This window comes from Dendrobium catenatum, unplaced genomic scaffold (assembly GCF_001605985.2).
Source record: "Dendrobium catenatum unplaced genomic scaffold, ASM160598v2 fragScaff_scaffold_173, whole genome shotgun sequence".
Classification (NCBI taxonomy): Eukaryota; Viridiplantae; Streptophyta; class Magnoliopsida; order Asparagales; family Orchidaceae; genus Dendrobium; species Dendrobium catenatum.
In genome coordinates, this window is record NW_021318635.1 from 1,188,922 (window position 1) to 1,206,303 (window position 17,382).

At 31.7% G+C, this 17,382-nt stretch overlaps 2 protein-coding genes across 2 annotated transcripts in view; one reads left to right on the forward strand and one right to left on the reverse strand.

Annotated features, from left to right (window-relative positions):
• The window catches only part of LOC110109568 (protease 2-like), a 46,543-nt gene extending 37,092 nt beyond the window's left edge, over nt 1-9,451 (forward strand). The window contains exons 3-4 of the mRNA XM_020840702.2: nt 1,737-1,927; nt 8,963-9,451. Of these exons, the coding sequence (XP_020696361.2) occupies nt 1,737-1,927; nt 8,963-9,146 (375 nt within the window). The 3' untranslated portion in view covers nt 9,147-9,451. The remainder of the gene's footprint in view (nt 1-1,736; nt 1,928-8,962) is intronic.
• A 7,451-nt stretch (nt 9,452-16,902) lies between these two features.
• Nucleotides 16,903-17,382, reverse strand: part of LOC110109567 (disease resistance protein RGA2-like) — an 11,524-nt gene continuing 11,044 nt past the window's right edge. Inside the window, exons 2-3 of the mRNA XM_020840701.2 lie at nt 17,098-17,215; nt 16,903-17,039 (exon numbers count right to left, since the gene is read on the reverse strand). Of these exons, the coding sequence (XP_020696360.2) occupies nt 16,903-17,039; nt 17,098-17,215 (255 nt within the window). The remainder of the gene's footprint in view (nt 17,040-17,097; nt 17,216-17,382) is intronic.

Consider the following 17,382-nt stretch of genomic DNA (forward strand, 5'->3'; position numbering starts at 1 on the left):
TTTTTTTTTTTTGGATATTTTTTGTTATGTTTTTAGTTTCTATTCCCAAGACCATGTCAAGAGGCCCTAAGAATTCCTATGGAAATGTCTTTGGATATTGAAATGGCCACATTAGTCAATTGTTACAGATGGAATTTTGTTTAACGTTGCTCCAACATTAAAGTAGTCCCTTATTGATGGATTCACATATTGAGGGGATTTGCATCATCAAATTTCATCCCAATAGATATATTTATTGGTATGAAGCTTGATTAGTCGTCAAATCATTTATTTATATTTATGAGATTGATTGTTTTGACAGTTTTTTCCTAATCGCTAGATTTTATTCCTTCCAAATTTTTGTATCTTTTTGTGTCAATCAAGGTTATCTCTGACTTCAAATGGATGTTAGCAATGTTTTCCTTTAATGTGACCTAACTAAAGTTGTTATATGAAGCATCCTTTAGTTTGTGTTGTTCATGGCATAACTAGAGTTTGTAAGCTTAGGAAGGTCATTTATCAGCTTAAGAAAAGCCCTCGTGCATGATTTGATATGTTTTGTGAAGTTTTTGTTTAGGTTAGCCTTCATGGTAATACTGTAGATCACTCCATTTTTTGTTAGACATATCTCAAGTTGTGTTAGCTTGGTAGTCTATGTTGATGATATTCTTATAGAAAGTGATCAAGAAATGGTAACTGAGGTCAAAGACTGTCTTTAAAAATGTTTTCCGACCGTTGATTTGGGTTGTGGAAAATACTTATAGAATTGAGTTTTCCTACAATAAAATAGATGTTTCACTATCTCTATATAAAATTGACACTGATATATTAGAGGAAACTGGTTTTTTAGCTTGTAAACTTGCAAACATTAGTTTTGACACTAAAAAAATTATTATTGAAGAATTGCTTGAGAATGATTGTCATTATTATAGCTTAGTTGGTAAATTGATCTACCATATTGCTACCAGACTGGATATACCATTTGCTATAAGAGTTGTAAGTCAGCACATCCTAGCTTCCAATTAAAGACTTAGGGAAGTTGTTATTTGTATCCTCAAATATGGCTGTAAGTATCTAGGGAGAGGACTCTTTACACTACAAATGCACTATCTACATTGCCCGTGGAATTATATTTTAAGGAAGAGTCAAATATATTGAGGCTGAATAATTGAGATATTGTGCTATAAGAAATATTATTATTTTTCATGTTTCCAAAGCAGCTCGTAGATATTTGCCAAAGCTTTGAACCCACTTCAATGCTTAAAGCTTTGTAACATGCTAGAGTTTTTTATTTTTTATTTTTTATTTTATTTATTTATTTATTTATGCTAGAGTTAATTGATATATACGCTCTAATTTGATGGGGGAGTGTTAGTGTTATCACTTGTATTAGGAAATTGTTCTTATTTTGGCTAATGGTTCTTTTTTTTTTTGGTGTTCCATATTGTATTCTTTCTCATATTATAGTAGCTCCTCCTGAAATTAAAAAGAAAAAAAATAAAGGTTTCCCTCTCAACTGTACTCATGCTATTTAACTCAGTCGATTCTAGCAAATTTCAAAATATGCCTTAAAGTGTTAATTAATAGAACAATGTTCCCTGATGACAGCTAAATATTTGCTTCGGTCCAGGCAATGGTGCTTTTTCATATATTATTCCCTTACACCTCAACAATTCATCTTAACTTGCATTTCAAACTTCAATTACTGGTTTTAACTTGCACAATTTATTTTTTTCCACATGCATGTCCATATGTAGGCTCCTTTCCTAGATGCAGTGAACACCCTTCTCCATCCTATTTTGCCTCTTAACGCAGTTGATTATGAAGAGTTTGGATATCCTTTGGACCTTGAAGATTTTCTTGCTATTAGAAAATATTCTCCTTATGAAAATATTAAGAAGGATTCCCTTTATCCATCTGTGCTGGTGACTTCATCTTTTAATACAAGGTATATTAATTTCTCTTTATAAATAGATTATCTCGTTATTTCTTTTGTATGTTTTTCTTAGAGACAGCTTTTTCATCGGAAATTTGTTGATCATACATTTTAATTTAATTTCCTCAACTTTAATGGTGGTCACTGGTGCACATTTTGAGATGTCGATCATCACCATAATAGATTACACAGTTCACTATTCCATGACACTTGAATGAAATTTCAATTGTATGATATCTTAATTGAATTTTTCTGCTTGTTTACAAAAAAGTGGAAAGCTAGTAAAATAAAATTGAGAAGCTTTTTGGTAAAGGTTGTTCTAAGAGATAGGGTTTTTGATGTAAATATATCACACAATGCATGTTTAGATCCAATCAATTGATGAATGAACAGCAACTTACAATATAAAGCAAGCTATTAATATCAAAACAACTATTTATTAAATAAAAATTATTAATGTTGTATTTCCATTAAAGTGAGATTTTTAATTTCTTACACAAATTAGCAACGAGAAATTAAAGATCACAACAGTCATGAAAATGATTGAAATTTAGTTCATATAAGGGACAAGATTAAAGTAAAGTTAAAAAAGAATAATTCCTTTTGGATATGTAACAAATTTATATTATTACATTATAAGGTGATCACCACTGAGCGTAAAATAAATTTATGAATTTTTGGGGGTAGGAAATGCTAGGATATAGGATTCCTAATGCATATTTATTAAGCAATGCAGATTTATCAACCGATAAAAAGTACACAACTCACACAAAAATCAAAGTATTAATTTCAAAACAATTATCTAATTGTCAGCATCTTGTTTGAAATCAAAGACTGTCCTGCAAGTGATTGAAATTTCATGCATATAAAAGAAAATAGATTGTAGCATATTGAAAGAAAAGAATGAGTTTCTATGAATACATTCTCACAATCTTCGAATCTCCTTTTGAGTTTTATCAATATTAAGTCAACGGAACGGATATATGAGAATAGTTCAACTTTTGGAAGACCTTGCGTTAATGTCTCAAATTTTTTGAAATATTTTAAGTATTACAATTGATCAAATATTAGAATGGAAAAGAAAAAGAAGATTTGCACATAAAAAATAGTCTTTATTATATTCTCCTTTATGTCTAAGTCTTAAAGAATACCTATTTATAATCCTCATGCAACATCAAATATGAAAGGAATATAACCGTCAAGGAAGAAACCATAGAACATATTGCTAAAATCTTAAGAAGCCTGTAAAATATGAACAACTACACGGAGAAGCCCACAATGATAATTCACAGAATATCTCATATGGACATCGATATGGATGTTACCTATAAATAGGGAAATAGAAGCCATGGAATAGGACTTCCTTAGCAATAGGAATTGAAGTCATTTCATCAATTCTAATGAAATTTGAAAATTCAACTAGGATGATTTGTTTAGTTGATATGCTTCAAATATATCTAGGCAAAAATGTTAGATCTCCTATAAAGATATTTAAGAATTATGATATGTGAGTTTGCTTTTCCATGACATAAATACCTTGGTATCTGCTGTATGTAATGTGCATGATCTCCTTTACATTAGTAGCTTTATGAAATAGATTGGTATGCAGCTGAAAAATATACAAATGTTGTATTGGAGGTTAAAACAGCTGGCTTACCCAATCCATGGAGCTCCCACCAATGCAAGGCCGAGGGAGGGATTGATGTAGAAAACTTTTTTCCTACATTCGTAGAAACGTTTCCTTAATTGGAGATGGAACTATAATAATTGGAAAAAAAGATATGATACATATAAGGAACATGCTAAAATACTTATATATTTTCAAATTACTAATTCTTAGAGGAGATATTGAATAAAAGGTAAATCGATATTAATTTTGTTATGTAAAGTTCTCTTGATAACTAGCAAATCACACAAATATATTTTTTTTAAATAATTAATTCTTACCATACGGAAAATAACCTCTCTGAAGAAAAGCAATCCAAATGGTATAAAGATTAATGTTGATGAAGTAATTATCTTTAAATTCAGCCAGATTGATAGAATAATTTTTGAAGTTTGCTTGAGGCAATTGTTATTAGTAAAATCCTGTTGTACAATTTTATTTTTTTCATTAGGTTCCTTTTACGAAAATGTAAGTAAAAAAATCAATAACCAAAAATAAAATCGCTATAAGATTAATTCAAAGGTGTACATATAATTTTAGCAAATAATTCATTATCTAATTATTTGATTAATTTATTAACTTCAACGTGTTTCATTTGTTTAGTTTTAAAATTAGGGCAAACTCTAATTGAGATTTAGATTCATAAACAATCTCATGTTCAAATTTTGATTATTTCTCAATGTTATTAAAATCAATGTAGAATCATTTTGTAAGTGTAAATAGTTTTTTGCATGTAATTTATCATTTAAAGAATATTAATAACTACATTTTTTTCAATATAAATAGATTTAGGGAGAATAAGTAAGAAGCTTAGTTTAAGATCTTTTGATGGGTAGATGGAGCCATACTAGTCAAGGAGGCAATATATTTTCATAAATTGATTGATTTAGTGATCACTCTACTTGTTTTATTGGACCAATTCGAATTTTCATGTGTTTAAAATATTTATTTTTTATTTTATTTCTCATATTTTTATTCCATTTGTATTAGGACAAATAATCAATTTATGCAAGTGTTTTTTTGGCTCCAAAGACTTTCTAAAGTTGTCTAGGCTTGCAATAGGACTTTGTTTTATACTTTTTGATTCATTTAATAAAAAATATTTTTGTTTGTGAAATTTTTATATTAAAAGGCTTAGTGGCCTTTTTGGTAAAACTGTGTTTAATTCTCAGATCTTTGTTGAGTCATTAGTTATATTTTCTCTCGATACAAATTTCATTTCCTTTGTAAAACCCACATTTGATTATATATGTGTCACATTTGACATAATTTGAAATACAGCAAATTCTCAACTTTCACAAAATTTAACAAATTGTATGTCATTGAGTTTTACTCGTTAAATGGAACATTTTGATATATAGCATCATGTCTAAATGTGAAGGATTTGAGAGTTAGAGAAGTAAATTTAAATTGCATTTTTTTCCTTAGTTATGAAATTGTTTTATTATTTAAAAATTAAAATCACTGTAGCAAGGGCAAAATTTTTTAACAGGTGGCTTGCATGCAAAGATTTGGGATGGGGTAGTTAAGGCAATTCATTATCTTTAGAGTATTTTATTGCCACTTCATTAAAAACCAGCGTGGGATGAAGAGCAGTCTTGGTTCAGCTGGAAGTCGCACGAGGAGCTGGAATGGGGACTTGCCGAAGTAGGTGGGATCTCTTGGTAGGCGTAGGAGCGGTTGGAGCAAGTGTTGAAGGTAAATGCCTTGTGAGTTCTCAGGTTAGTGCAGATTTTTGTGCTAGGTTATTGACTGTTGGAGCTGGTTGGTGTCAGGGCTGGAGCTAGTTGTTGGGTGGGCTAGCTGTTTGCATATGCGTGTGCTGGCTGAGGGTTTGTTGGAGAGGAGTGGATTAGAGACTGACCAAGGGCTGCTAGAGAACTGTTTGAGGGCTATGCACCATAGGGGCAAGCTTAGGAAGAGCATTAGGAAGCTTGGGTAGAAGCTGGCAGACTGGGAGAAGAGCGAGGAGAAAGAAGGAAGAAAATCAGTGAAGGAGGAGAGAAAGAAACAGGAGGTAAGGATTTTGTTTTCATGCCTTTAGGAAAAGAAAGTTATAGTGTTGTATATTTAACATTTCTAATTTTGGAAGTGTTTTGTTCTTGATTATGATATTCATAATTCGGAAAGAGTGAATGGCTATAGTGGTGTATGCGACCTGAAAATTGGAAGGTATGATTGAGAACCAATTTACTTGTATGAGTTGAATGGTAATTGGTGTGAATTGTCAATTAATGATTTGGTTTGATTGGTGTCTTACACGCAGAAAGGCATGAGGGGTTTGACTGTGTCGGTCTTTGACTCAAGATGGTAAGATATTGTTTTTATTATATAGCAAATTAGTTTACGTGTGACATTTACTCTTGAACTTTTATGTGATCGTGATTATTAGCCTAAATTATGGTTTATACATATATCGTACATGTCATTCTTTGTGATATGTGAGTATGTATATACACTATCACATGCAATCCTGTTAAAATATGATACAGCTATGCTTGCTTATATATTGATATAAATTTCAATTGTATTTATCTATATGCATTTATACATGTAGACATACATATAAGTAACACATATCAGGTGGTTGTAAGAAGAGAAGAAATAGACATGATTAAATAAGTTAAAATAATGTCATATTAGAAGATAGGTAGGTGAGGCAATGCGACCAAGCAGAGGCTATGAGACCTACAGTTAGTAGAGACTAAGGGCTATGGAGATAGTGCAACCTCGGGAGCCTATGGACTAAAAACCTAAACCTAGATATCCAGACATGACATTTTTTGGGGTTGAAAAAGGAAGTTATGAAATGAACGGAGATCGATAACTATAATTAAATGTTTTGATAGTATGAATCACAGATGACATACAACTACAATTGACTTAAAGTGATACTATTAATGTTATACAACAGGTAATTGAATGTGTAATTCAAGCAAGCATCATTCTTACGTATTACATGGTAGGCATCATACCCTGTATATTATTCTATAGTATTTTTACTGTAAACTTTGATAGCTTATACATGCTTTTTACATGTATAGGTTGATTTATCTACTGATGCTCATATTCATTAGTGATTATTACACTTGATTACTGCATTAGAGTTGCATATCTTTGTAGGTGTTATAGCTCACTAGATTATTATTCTAACTGTTATTACAGAAAAAAGGAAGAATAAAGTTGATTCAGAATAGAACATGTTCAGTTTTTATTTTATGTTTACGTTTGTCAATGTAAGAAGAGTCTGATATGAGGTTTAGAATTTGTTCATAGCTACATGTTTTGGGGTAGTTGCTCTGTAGATGAAAATTTTGGAAATAAAAAATTTTGTACAGCTTCTGTTTTTGAATGATGATTTGAACAATGATATTATTTGTGCTTCATTCAAATGTCATGATTTTTTTATTAAATTGAATGTTAAAATAATGCATTTTAGGGTGTGACATCCTATACATAACCTTGAGCCTAGCTTAAAAAAAAAAAAAAAAAACTTGAGCATAGCTTTGCTCAACCCCAAAATCCATCTAATCTCTTCAAAATTCTCCCAAATATTCCCACATATTCCTCATAACATTCAATGGTTCCAACTCCCTAATAATATTAAGATATCATAGCCAAAATCCTAATATAGAGAAATAATTTTCTAATGTGAGCAACCATATTAAAAATATCACAACTCCTTAATCCTTGATCCAAAATCTATAAAAAAACATTACCATTAGTTCTCTAATATCCAAAACCTTTAATCTTGAGTTTCTCTCTATTTTATTCTCCATGGAAAATTTATCTTTTGATAGCTTAAAAGTTTCAGTACTAAATTTATCAAAAATCTATATTCTTATTTTTCCATCACTCAAATAATCCTTCCATTACCACCCAAAGAAGACATCAATCAAGTTGTTGTTTTCACTATTAAAGTCCTATAGACCCTACATTTGTTTTTAATAGGAAGATCATTATATTATTGCTTGATACTATATTGATATGAACCCAAATAAAAATATATCAAAAAATAAGAAAAATCACTATATTAAAATACAATTAGGCGCTAAAGTTCCATTTTATTTGATGCCTTAATAATCAACATAAGGAGCGTTTATAAATCCTAAGTACTCCTATTATCTAATAAAGTATCTAATCACCACCTTTATATTTATTCCTAACATTACTCATCCCTTCACAATGACCTTATCCTTAAGGTCAAGCAAATTATTGTGAGATTGAATTGAGCGGTTCTTTTTGGTGCCTTTGAATCCTAGCGATTGATGGATGAGAAAATCTAGATGGAGAGACATGACATTTGGTGAACTCGAGTTTGGATCTAGGTGGAGATGTTGAGGCAAGGCTTGTAAGGCGAAAGTGGTGAATGAAGAAGTAGCGATGGTGATCTTGGATTTGAATGGTGGAGGAAGTGGACAACTAGGGTTGGTGTTGGATTTGATGAGTGGAGATCTGATATAATGTAGTGGATTGGCACTAGGGCTAGGATGGGATATGATTTAGTGGATTGGCACTAGGGCTAGGATGGCGAGGATGGTCGAAACGGGTTCACTATGGAAGTGGTGAACGTTGGAGAACCAAACAAGATTAGGTCAAAAGTAGTGGCATCCGTGACTATGATAGTGGAATCACCTATTATCACCCAAACGGTGGATTCGACAGTGGCGAGGTACCATTTATACGAACCCAAGTAGAAAATTATCGAAAAACAGATAATAACATATACTAAAAGATAACTAGGCAATTTGTAGGCTTACCTAAAACTCCAAGCAGAGAGGAGAAGGGATTTGGGAATTATAACTATTATAGGATTCCAGTTAGTTTCTTCTTACATTCTAGTTGATTCCCTAATACTTTACATTAGCAGTATTTATAGATCCTAAGGACTCCTATTACCCAATAAGACACCTAATTACTACCAATTACCCAATGGATCAGTTAATATATGTAGTATTTACAGATCTAAAGGAACTTTGTGTATGCCAGTACCGAGAAATGGTCTCTTATTTGGCATCTACCATTATGGTATTACCTGATTTGGTCCCTTCCCATGTGGCCTCTCATTAGGTGCAAGTTCGTTGACTAAGCTTTTTGCTAGAAGGCCCATCTCCATATGTTTTTCTTTGTACTCTATAATGTTTTCATTTTTCTTGATGATTGATGCTCATCAGGGTTCATTTGGGACAGCTTTCTTAATGCTTTCTAAAACAGTATTTTAGTTAAAAAAATTTTTTGAATTAAAAATTTTTGTACTAAAAAATAATTTTAGAAAGCAATGAAAAAGCTGTCCCAAACGAAGCCTAAATATTGAGGCCTTCCTTTTATATTCGGTCATCTAAGTTCACTGTTACTTATCTCATCTGCTTTTTGTATTGCAGATTTGGTGTGTGGGAAGCAGCCAAATGGGTTGCAAGAGTTCGTGAGCTGACAAGATATGATCCATTACATCCAGTGGTACTCAATCTTTCGGCCGATCTTGTTGAGGACAGCAAATACTTGCAGATCAAAGAATTAGCAATGGAAACTGCCTTTCTCATCAGAATGGTAGCAGACACAAATTGATTCATATAACCCAGCTGCACTAACACTTTGGAGAAGTGTGAGGGAGTCTAAGTTGACTCGTGACCTGGCTCGGGCTCAACTCAGTAATGGCTCGTGTGCTGAGCTTCGATGAGCTAATGAATCATGTTTGAGCCAGCCTTGACTCGACTCGTTAGCTCGTGATCCGGTTCGTTTAAAAACATGTTAGTATAAAATGCACTTAAAATATATTAGCATTTGTGATTTTAAGTATAATTTTGTGAAAATTGTATGAAACTATATTTCGCTTCTTTATGTTAAGTGATGTTTCATTATTTTTATTAGAATTTATTGTTCGTTTTATCATTTTATTATAATAATTACTTAAATCATAATCATTTTCTTACTTTCATAATATATGAGCATGCTCGTCAGCTGGCTCGAACTTGTAGAATAAAACTTGAGCTCAAGCTTAAACTCGAATAATTAATCAAGCTCAAGGTTTGGAGTGACTCGAGCTCAACTTTGACTCGTTTATAGCTCTACTTTGAATGCTTCTCTCTCTCTAGAGCTAGGAGTCTTATTTATGCACGATATTTTAAAATATTTTACCGATGATCTGCTTTTCTTTTCCCTTTTATTATAGTGGGAGCCAGTTGTTATGGCTTCAGATGCGAGATTAGAGTGGAACTTTGTTCTCTCAGCAGATCAAAAGAGTCAAAAAAAGAGAGATTACGTTGGGAGTTTGTTCTCCAATGAGATCTAAAGGATTTATAGTGACGTTGGAATGGAAGCTTGTTCTCCTTCTATTTTTATTATTTTAGTGTGTGAAGAACCTTATTTCTTCAACAACAGAAGGAAGATGAGGGATTTTTTTTTTTATGAGAATTCTAGATGTTGATATTTTGGATATAGAAGGTAGTATTATTCAAATTTGACAACAATAATATTAAGTATTTATCCCACTCCGTCAGGTTGGTTACACAGTTTTTTTTTTCTTTCTAGTGTCTTATTAAGGTTTTGTTTGGGATAATTTTCTTATTATTTTTTAAAGCAATTTTTAAATACAAATAGTTTTTGAACCTAATTTTTTTGTACTAAAAAACAATTTTAGAAAGTAGTAAAAAAGTTGTCTCAAATGAGGCCTAAGAGTCAATTATATATATATATATAAAAGGTAAATTTTAATACTTAATTATTAAGTCTTTTTAGATCTACCTCTTCATTTTTTAAAATAGGTTGAATTTAATACATTTACTCTTTTAATCGGGTTATCGAAAGGCCAACATTTTCTGTGACCAAATCACTTATCTGCCATTGAATCTACTCCAACTTTTTCACATATGTTATCATTAGAATTTAAAGAAAAAGAAAATAAAATTGTAAAATATTTAGTGAGAAATATTGTAATCAATGTAGGTTTGATGGATGAATTGAGAAACTAAGCAATGGCTACCTGTTTTGGGTTTAGGGTTTAGGGCTATAAGCTATTAGTTAATTTGAATATGTAACTATTAGAACTAGACAGGTAAGCTTCCATTTAAAAGATTTGTTAGCAAAAGAAGTTTCCAATTTTAGTTCTATAGCTTATTATTGAAATAAAAAAGTTTTTTTTTTCTTTTACTGAAACTTCATTAACCTTTTGATTTAGATTTTTGGGTTGAAAAAATGCACTAAGATTTAGGCTAAACTGAGGTAAAAGATTTTGGCTTTATTTGGAATAGTTATCTTGCTGCTTTTTGAAGCAATATTTAAATACAAAAATTTCTAATTAATTATTATTTTTGACTAAAAAGTAGCTTCAAAAGCATAAAAAAAAAATAGCTGCCCAAACAAAAACTTTGATAGCTTGGTTCTTAAAAGGATTCAAACAAATCATTTACTTCCAATTCAGGGGTTATGTGATCTTGTTGAGTATAAATTAATGCTTATTTTATTATTTAATTTGATGATAATTTACTTTATGTGATATTATTTAATGATTTGTTACATGTTCATTTACAACAAGTTCATCATTTAGTGGCAACCATAGAGATGACCTTGATGTTTACTAAGCATACTTGGATAATTTTTCATTAGAAGCTAAAGATTAAGATGTTTATTACATAAAGAATTCAAGTGAATGATTTCAACAAGTTAAGATTCTAAGGGTATAAGCCTTAGACGGAATATTTTCTTATTGCTTTTTAAAGCAATTTTTTAGTATTAAAAATTTTTGAAAAGCTGCAAAAAAAAAAAAAAAAAAAGCCAAAAGCTATTCCAAACAAAGTCTTAGTGTATGTAGGTTGTTGATTTTTATTATATTAGATTGAGGTAGATTATCACCATGCCAAAGGATGATGAGCACATTAATAAAATTGGCTAAATAACTTAAAATTATATTTAAGATTTTACCAAAAAAATTATAGTTTTAGGAATTTATTTGAATTAAATTTCTATCCATTTCATCAAATTTTTATTTATCAATATATGAGAATTATTTTAAATATTATTTTATTTAATGATCAAGCACTTATTTGGCTAATCATTATAATGATGATTATAGATAGATATAGCAAGTTCACTTATTTTTACATGTTTCATTGCATATACTACATTTGTTTCATTATACTTTTCACCTTATTGAGATTAATTTTAATAATACTAATTTTCATAATACTAATTTTCCTTAATTAAGTGATTCACATGTTGCCAAATTTACATGATTTCACATGATTCATATGTAGCATTAAATTTATCATAATAAATTAGGTTTAATCATCTTAATTAAAAATTGTAAGCTTTATATTCTATTTATTTTTTATGAAGAAAATTCTAAGTGTTCATGAAGCTTCAAATTCTAGTTGAACCTCTATTTTTTAGAAGAATTTGAATGCAAGTGAAAAAAGAGGAAAACCTTTGCTTAAAGATACGTGGAGATCCTTCACTCAAGGCCTTCGACATGTTCGTTGACGGTTTCCATTAGATGCACAAGATGCCCTCCACGTCCTCTTCGATAGTATGATCAATCTCCTTCTCGTTGATGATGTAAACGGATATCTTGACAAGAAAGAAACTTCTCTTGCCTTGTGGTAGGGGAAAGAGAACCAATGCCTGAAATCTGAAATCAGTTTCAGATTCTCATGAGTAGACTATGAGAACTTAGTGGAGAGATCCAAGACTAGCCCTGAGAAAATTCGGCCAGCATCCAGTAAGGAGTTCCCAGATTTTCTCACAGGAAAATCAGCACTAGGAGAGAATTTCTGAGAGAAATTCCAATGGGGAGGCTGACGGTTACGTGAGAGAAGGTGTCCAGGGAATTAATTCCTAGTTTAGAATGCCATTTTAGGAAAATAATGAAGTGGGCTTGAGTAGATTCGGCCCAGGCAGAAAATTATGGAGATCTGAAATTACCTCCAAAAGCTAGGGAATTGTTTAGGAAATAATTAAAACAAAGCAGCAGGACGATTCGGCCATGAGGAGGTTTTCAAATTGTTTCCCAAAAGGTGGGATGTAGTTTAGGAAAAAATTCTCTGGAATTGTTTACTGGGCCGGCAGTTAGAGAAGCCAAAGAGGAATTTGTGGAGAAGATTTTGGGAGATTAAAAGGCTAGGAGAAAAGGAAATTTCTTAATTAAATTCAATTTGAATTTAAAATTCAAATTGATGGAATTAAGGAACTTTCCTAAAGTAGATTTATTAAATTAGGAAATATTTTAAAATTCTCAAAGATTAATTTTGAATTTCAAATCTACCCACATTCAACTCAATCGAAAATAGGAAACAAGCTTGAATGGGAGAAGTGGAGAGTGGATCGGCGGTTAGGGAGATGGAGGTCGGCGGCATGAGGATTTGAGCATAGGTTTGGCCGTGAAATTGAGGGGGATTGGTGGAGAGGGAATTCGGGTGCTAGGGATACCGGCGGCTAGGTGACGAGGGAGAAGATATGGGAGAAATAACGGAACGAGAAGAAAACGTGATAAACGAAAGAAACCACGAACCCGACTTATCTAGGTTGGTGGGTATTGCGCCAAACTTCTTCCTCTCCTAGGAAGTTTTCTCCATTAGAACTCTCTAGATCTCAATGCTCATGCAAGAAGTAATTTTCATAATCAATCATTCATCCCCTTGAAAATAAAACAAAGGGGCTTTAAATAGCCTCATACAAAAGACTCTAACTGACATGACACAATTGCCCTTAGGCTTACACATGACCACTCCCATACAAAAGGGTACAAAGGGAAAATAAATAAACGCACATAAGCAAATAATCAAATGCAAGAAAATAAAATACATCGACTCAAAAATATAACGAATCGATCGTGGTCGTAGATCGGCGGCCACGTCGCTGGTAAACTTTCCATGATTATCTGATGTCCCCATCACGGCAAGGCTCAAGGAGAGCACCATTTATATTAACCCAAGTAGAAATTTATTGAAAAACAGAGAATAACATTATACTAGAAGATAACTCGGCAATTTGTAGGCTTACCTAAAACTCCAAGCAGAGAGGAGAAGGGATTTGGGAATTATAACTATTATAGGATGCTAGTAATTCCAGTTAGCTTCTTCTTACATTCTAGTTGATTCCCTAATACTTTACATTAGCAATATTTATAGATCCTAAGGACTCCTATTACCCAATAAGATACCTAATTACTACCTAATATCCAATAGATCACTTAATATATGTAGTATTTATAGATCCCAAGGCCTTCTCCAACCGAACTCCAAACATATAAATGGCGTCCCTCATGAGCTCCACGCGAACTACAAAAACTACTAGTATTTGATTGCGTGTGTACAGTGCGACGCCCACTATTTTTCTGTCTCTACCGGATTTGCCAAAGAAAAGCACAAAGGAGAAAGACGGCAACCTGGGCACAAAATAGAGTTCTATTGGAGTTGAATCATGTCATTTTTTAGTTTCACTGCATTTTGGAATAAAAAAATGTGATTTTTGGTTGGAGATGCCCTATGGAGATTTGTATGCCAGTACCAAAAACCCTTGATCTGGTAACGTTATGAAATAGTTGGCATTTACCATTCTGGTATTACCTGATTTGGTCCCTTCCCATATGGCCTCTCATTAGGTGCAAGTTCGTTGACTAAGCTTTGCTAGAAGGCCCATCTCCATATGTTTTTCTTTGTACTCTATAATGCTTTCTTTTTTTCTTGATGATTGATGCTTATTAAGGATTCGTTTGGGACAGCTTTCTTAATGCTTTCTAAAACAGTATTTTAGCTAAAAAAAATTTTGTTCTAAAAAACAGTTTTAGAAAGCAATGAAAAAGCTGTCCCAAACGAAGCCTAAATATCGAGGCCTTCCTTTCATATTCGGTCATCTATGTTCACTGTTACTTATCTCATCTGTTTTTTGTATTGCAGATTTGGAGTGTGGGAAGCAGCCAAATGGGTTGCAAGAGTCCGTGAGCTGACAAGATATGATCCATTACATCCAGTGGTGCTCAATCTTACGGCTGATCTTGTTGAGGACAGCAAATATTTGCAGATCAAAAAATTAGCAATGGAAACTGCCTTCCTCATCAGAATGGTAGCAGACACAAATTGATTCATATAACCCAGCTGCCCTAACACTTTGGAGTTTGGAGAAGTGTGAGTGAGTCTAAGTCGACTCGTGACCTGGCTCGGGCTCAACTCAATAATGGCCCGTGTGCTGAGCTTCAATGAGCTAATGAACCAAGTTTGGTCAGTCTTGACTCAACTCTATTAGCTCATGAGCCAGTTCATTTAAAAACATATTAGTATAAAATGCACTTAAAATATATTAGGATTTGTGATTTTAAGTATAATGTTGTGAACATGTGTAAAATTATATTTCACTTCTTTATATTAAGTGTTTTTTCATTATTTTTCTTATAATTTATTGTTCGTTTTATCATTTTATTATAATAATTGTTTAAATCATAATCATTTTCTACTTTCATAATATATGATGAGTATGCTCGTCAGCCGGCTCAAACTTGAACTCGATTAATTAATCAAGCCCAAGCTCAAGATCAGGGGTGACTCGAGAACGTCTCTCTCTCTCTCTCGCAGTCTTATTTGTGTGGGATATTTTACCCTCATGTATAAGACCCTCCTTGTTAACTTTGATGATCTGCTTTTCTTTTCCCTTTTATTATAATGGGAGCCAGTTGTTATGGCTTCAAATGCGATATTACAGATCAAAAGGGTCAAAAGAGAGATTAGGTTGGGAGTTTGTTCTCCAATGAGATCTAAAGGATTTATAGTGACGTGGGAATGGCAGCTTATTCTCCTTTTATTTTTATCATTTTTTAGTGTAAAGAACCTTATTCCTTGGATTACAGAAAATGAGGGATTTTTTTTATGAAAATTTGAGTTTATGTAGGAATCAATTTTAAATTATAAATGTTTATATTTTGAATATATAAGTAAGTATTATTCAAATTTAATAACAATAATATTAAGTCTTTATCCTACTACATGGGGTTGGTTACACGAATTTTTTTTCTTCTATTGTGTCTTGTTAAGGATTTGTTTGGGATAACTTTTTTACTATTTTTAAAACAGTTTTTTTTAGTACAAATTAGTACAAATAATTTTTAAATTTAAATTGTTTGTACTAAAAAATTATTTTAAAAAGTTGTAAGAAAGTTGTCTCACATGAGGCGCCTAAGAGTCGAATTTATATATAAATTTAAGAAAAAAAAGGGTAATTTCTAATACTTTATTATTAAATCTTTTTAGATCTACCTCTTCATTTCTTAAAATATGTTGGATTTAATACATCTATTTTTCTAATCGGATCATTGAAAGACCGACATTTTATGTGAACAAATCACGTAAAGTGACTCTCTATAATCTTATATGTCATTGAATCTACTCCAACTATTTCACGTATGTTATCATTATAATTTAAAGAAAAAGAAAATAAATTTGTAAAATATTTAGTGAGAAATATTATAATCAATGTAGGTTTGATGTCTGAATTGGGAACTTTAGCAATGGCTACCTCTTTTGACCAAAAGCTGTAGTTAATAAGAATATGTAATTGTAGAACTAGACAGCTAAGCTTCCATTTAAAAGATTTGTTAGCAAAAGAAATTGCCAATTTTAGTTCTATAGCTTATTATTGAAATAAAAAAGTTTTTTTTTTCTTTTACTGAAACTTTATTAACCTTTTGATTTAGATTTTAGGGTTAAAAAAATGCAATAAGATTTAAGCTAAACAGAGCATAAAAATGATTGTTGGGATCGAAATAGTACCCATTAGAGGTCACATATTGTGATTTCATTTGGAACAATTTTTTTTGTTGCTTTCTAAAGCAAATTTTTAGCAAAAAAATTTTAATTAAAAATATTTTTTTACTAAAAAATTGCTTCAAAAGCATTAAAAAAACTATTCCAAATGAAACCTTTTGACCGCTTGGCTCTTAAAAGGTTTGAAAGAAATCATTTCCTACCAATTCAGGTGTTATGTGATCTTGTTGAGTACAAATTAATGTGTATTTTATTATTTAATTTGATGCTAATTAACTTTATGTGATATTATTTCCCCCTATTACAAAATATATATATCATATCTTCTTCAGAAACCAACGACCATCACAACCTTTCTTTTTAATTACAGATGAGCTTTCAATCTACTGATAAAACTCAGAAATTTAGATCAACTGCTCCACCATTGTTTAAGCCATAGAATTATCAAAATATGAACTTCAAACACTTATTAACAAATGTGAAAATGAAAACAAGAAACAGAAAACTAACAAAAGAAAAGGTGTAAACAAAGCACACTAATGATAAAGAAGGCCTGCGCTTAAATGAACAAAATATCAATCTATGGTGAAATAGTTTGCTTCCTGCTTAGCTTCAGCCATACAAATAGCAATGATGGAAACAAAAAGGACTCCATTAGACTTCATTAGCAAACTCTTCATGAAACCAAAAAAAGATAACATAACCAGGAAATCTGACAAGAACAAATAAATTCTAAACAGGAACTCGAGTGATGATGCAAAGATACAAACCAAATTCTAGTTCAGAATCCAACTTGGTCTCTGCATCATCCAAGCAAACTTCTGCAACACTTAAGGGCCATGTTTCGGCATCACCGGAGGCCGAGATTGTCTGATATACTTTCTGTTTCTATGAGATCTCAGCAATGGCAGAAAAGCTATAACTTTCAACAAATACTGGATCAAGGAACCTAGCCAGAAAAGCCCACATCTTATAGACATCTACAAAATTTGTCTAGATTGCTTAACCACCTCATTAGTCCCCGCATATGTTATACAAAGTCTATCCCATATGTC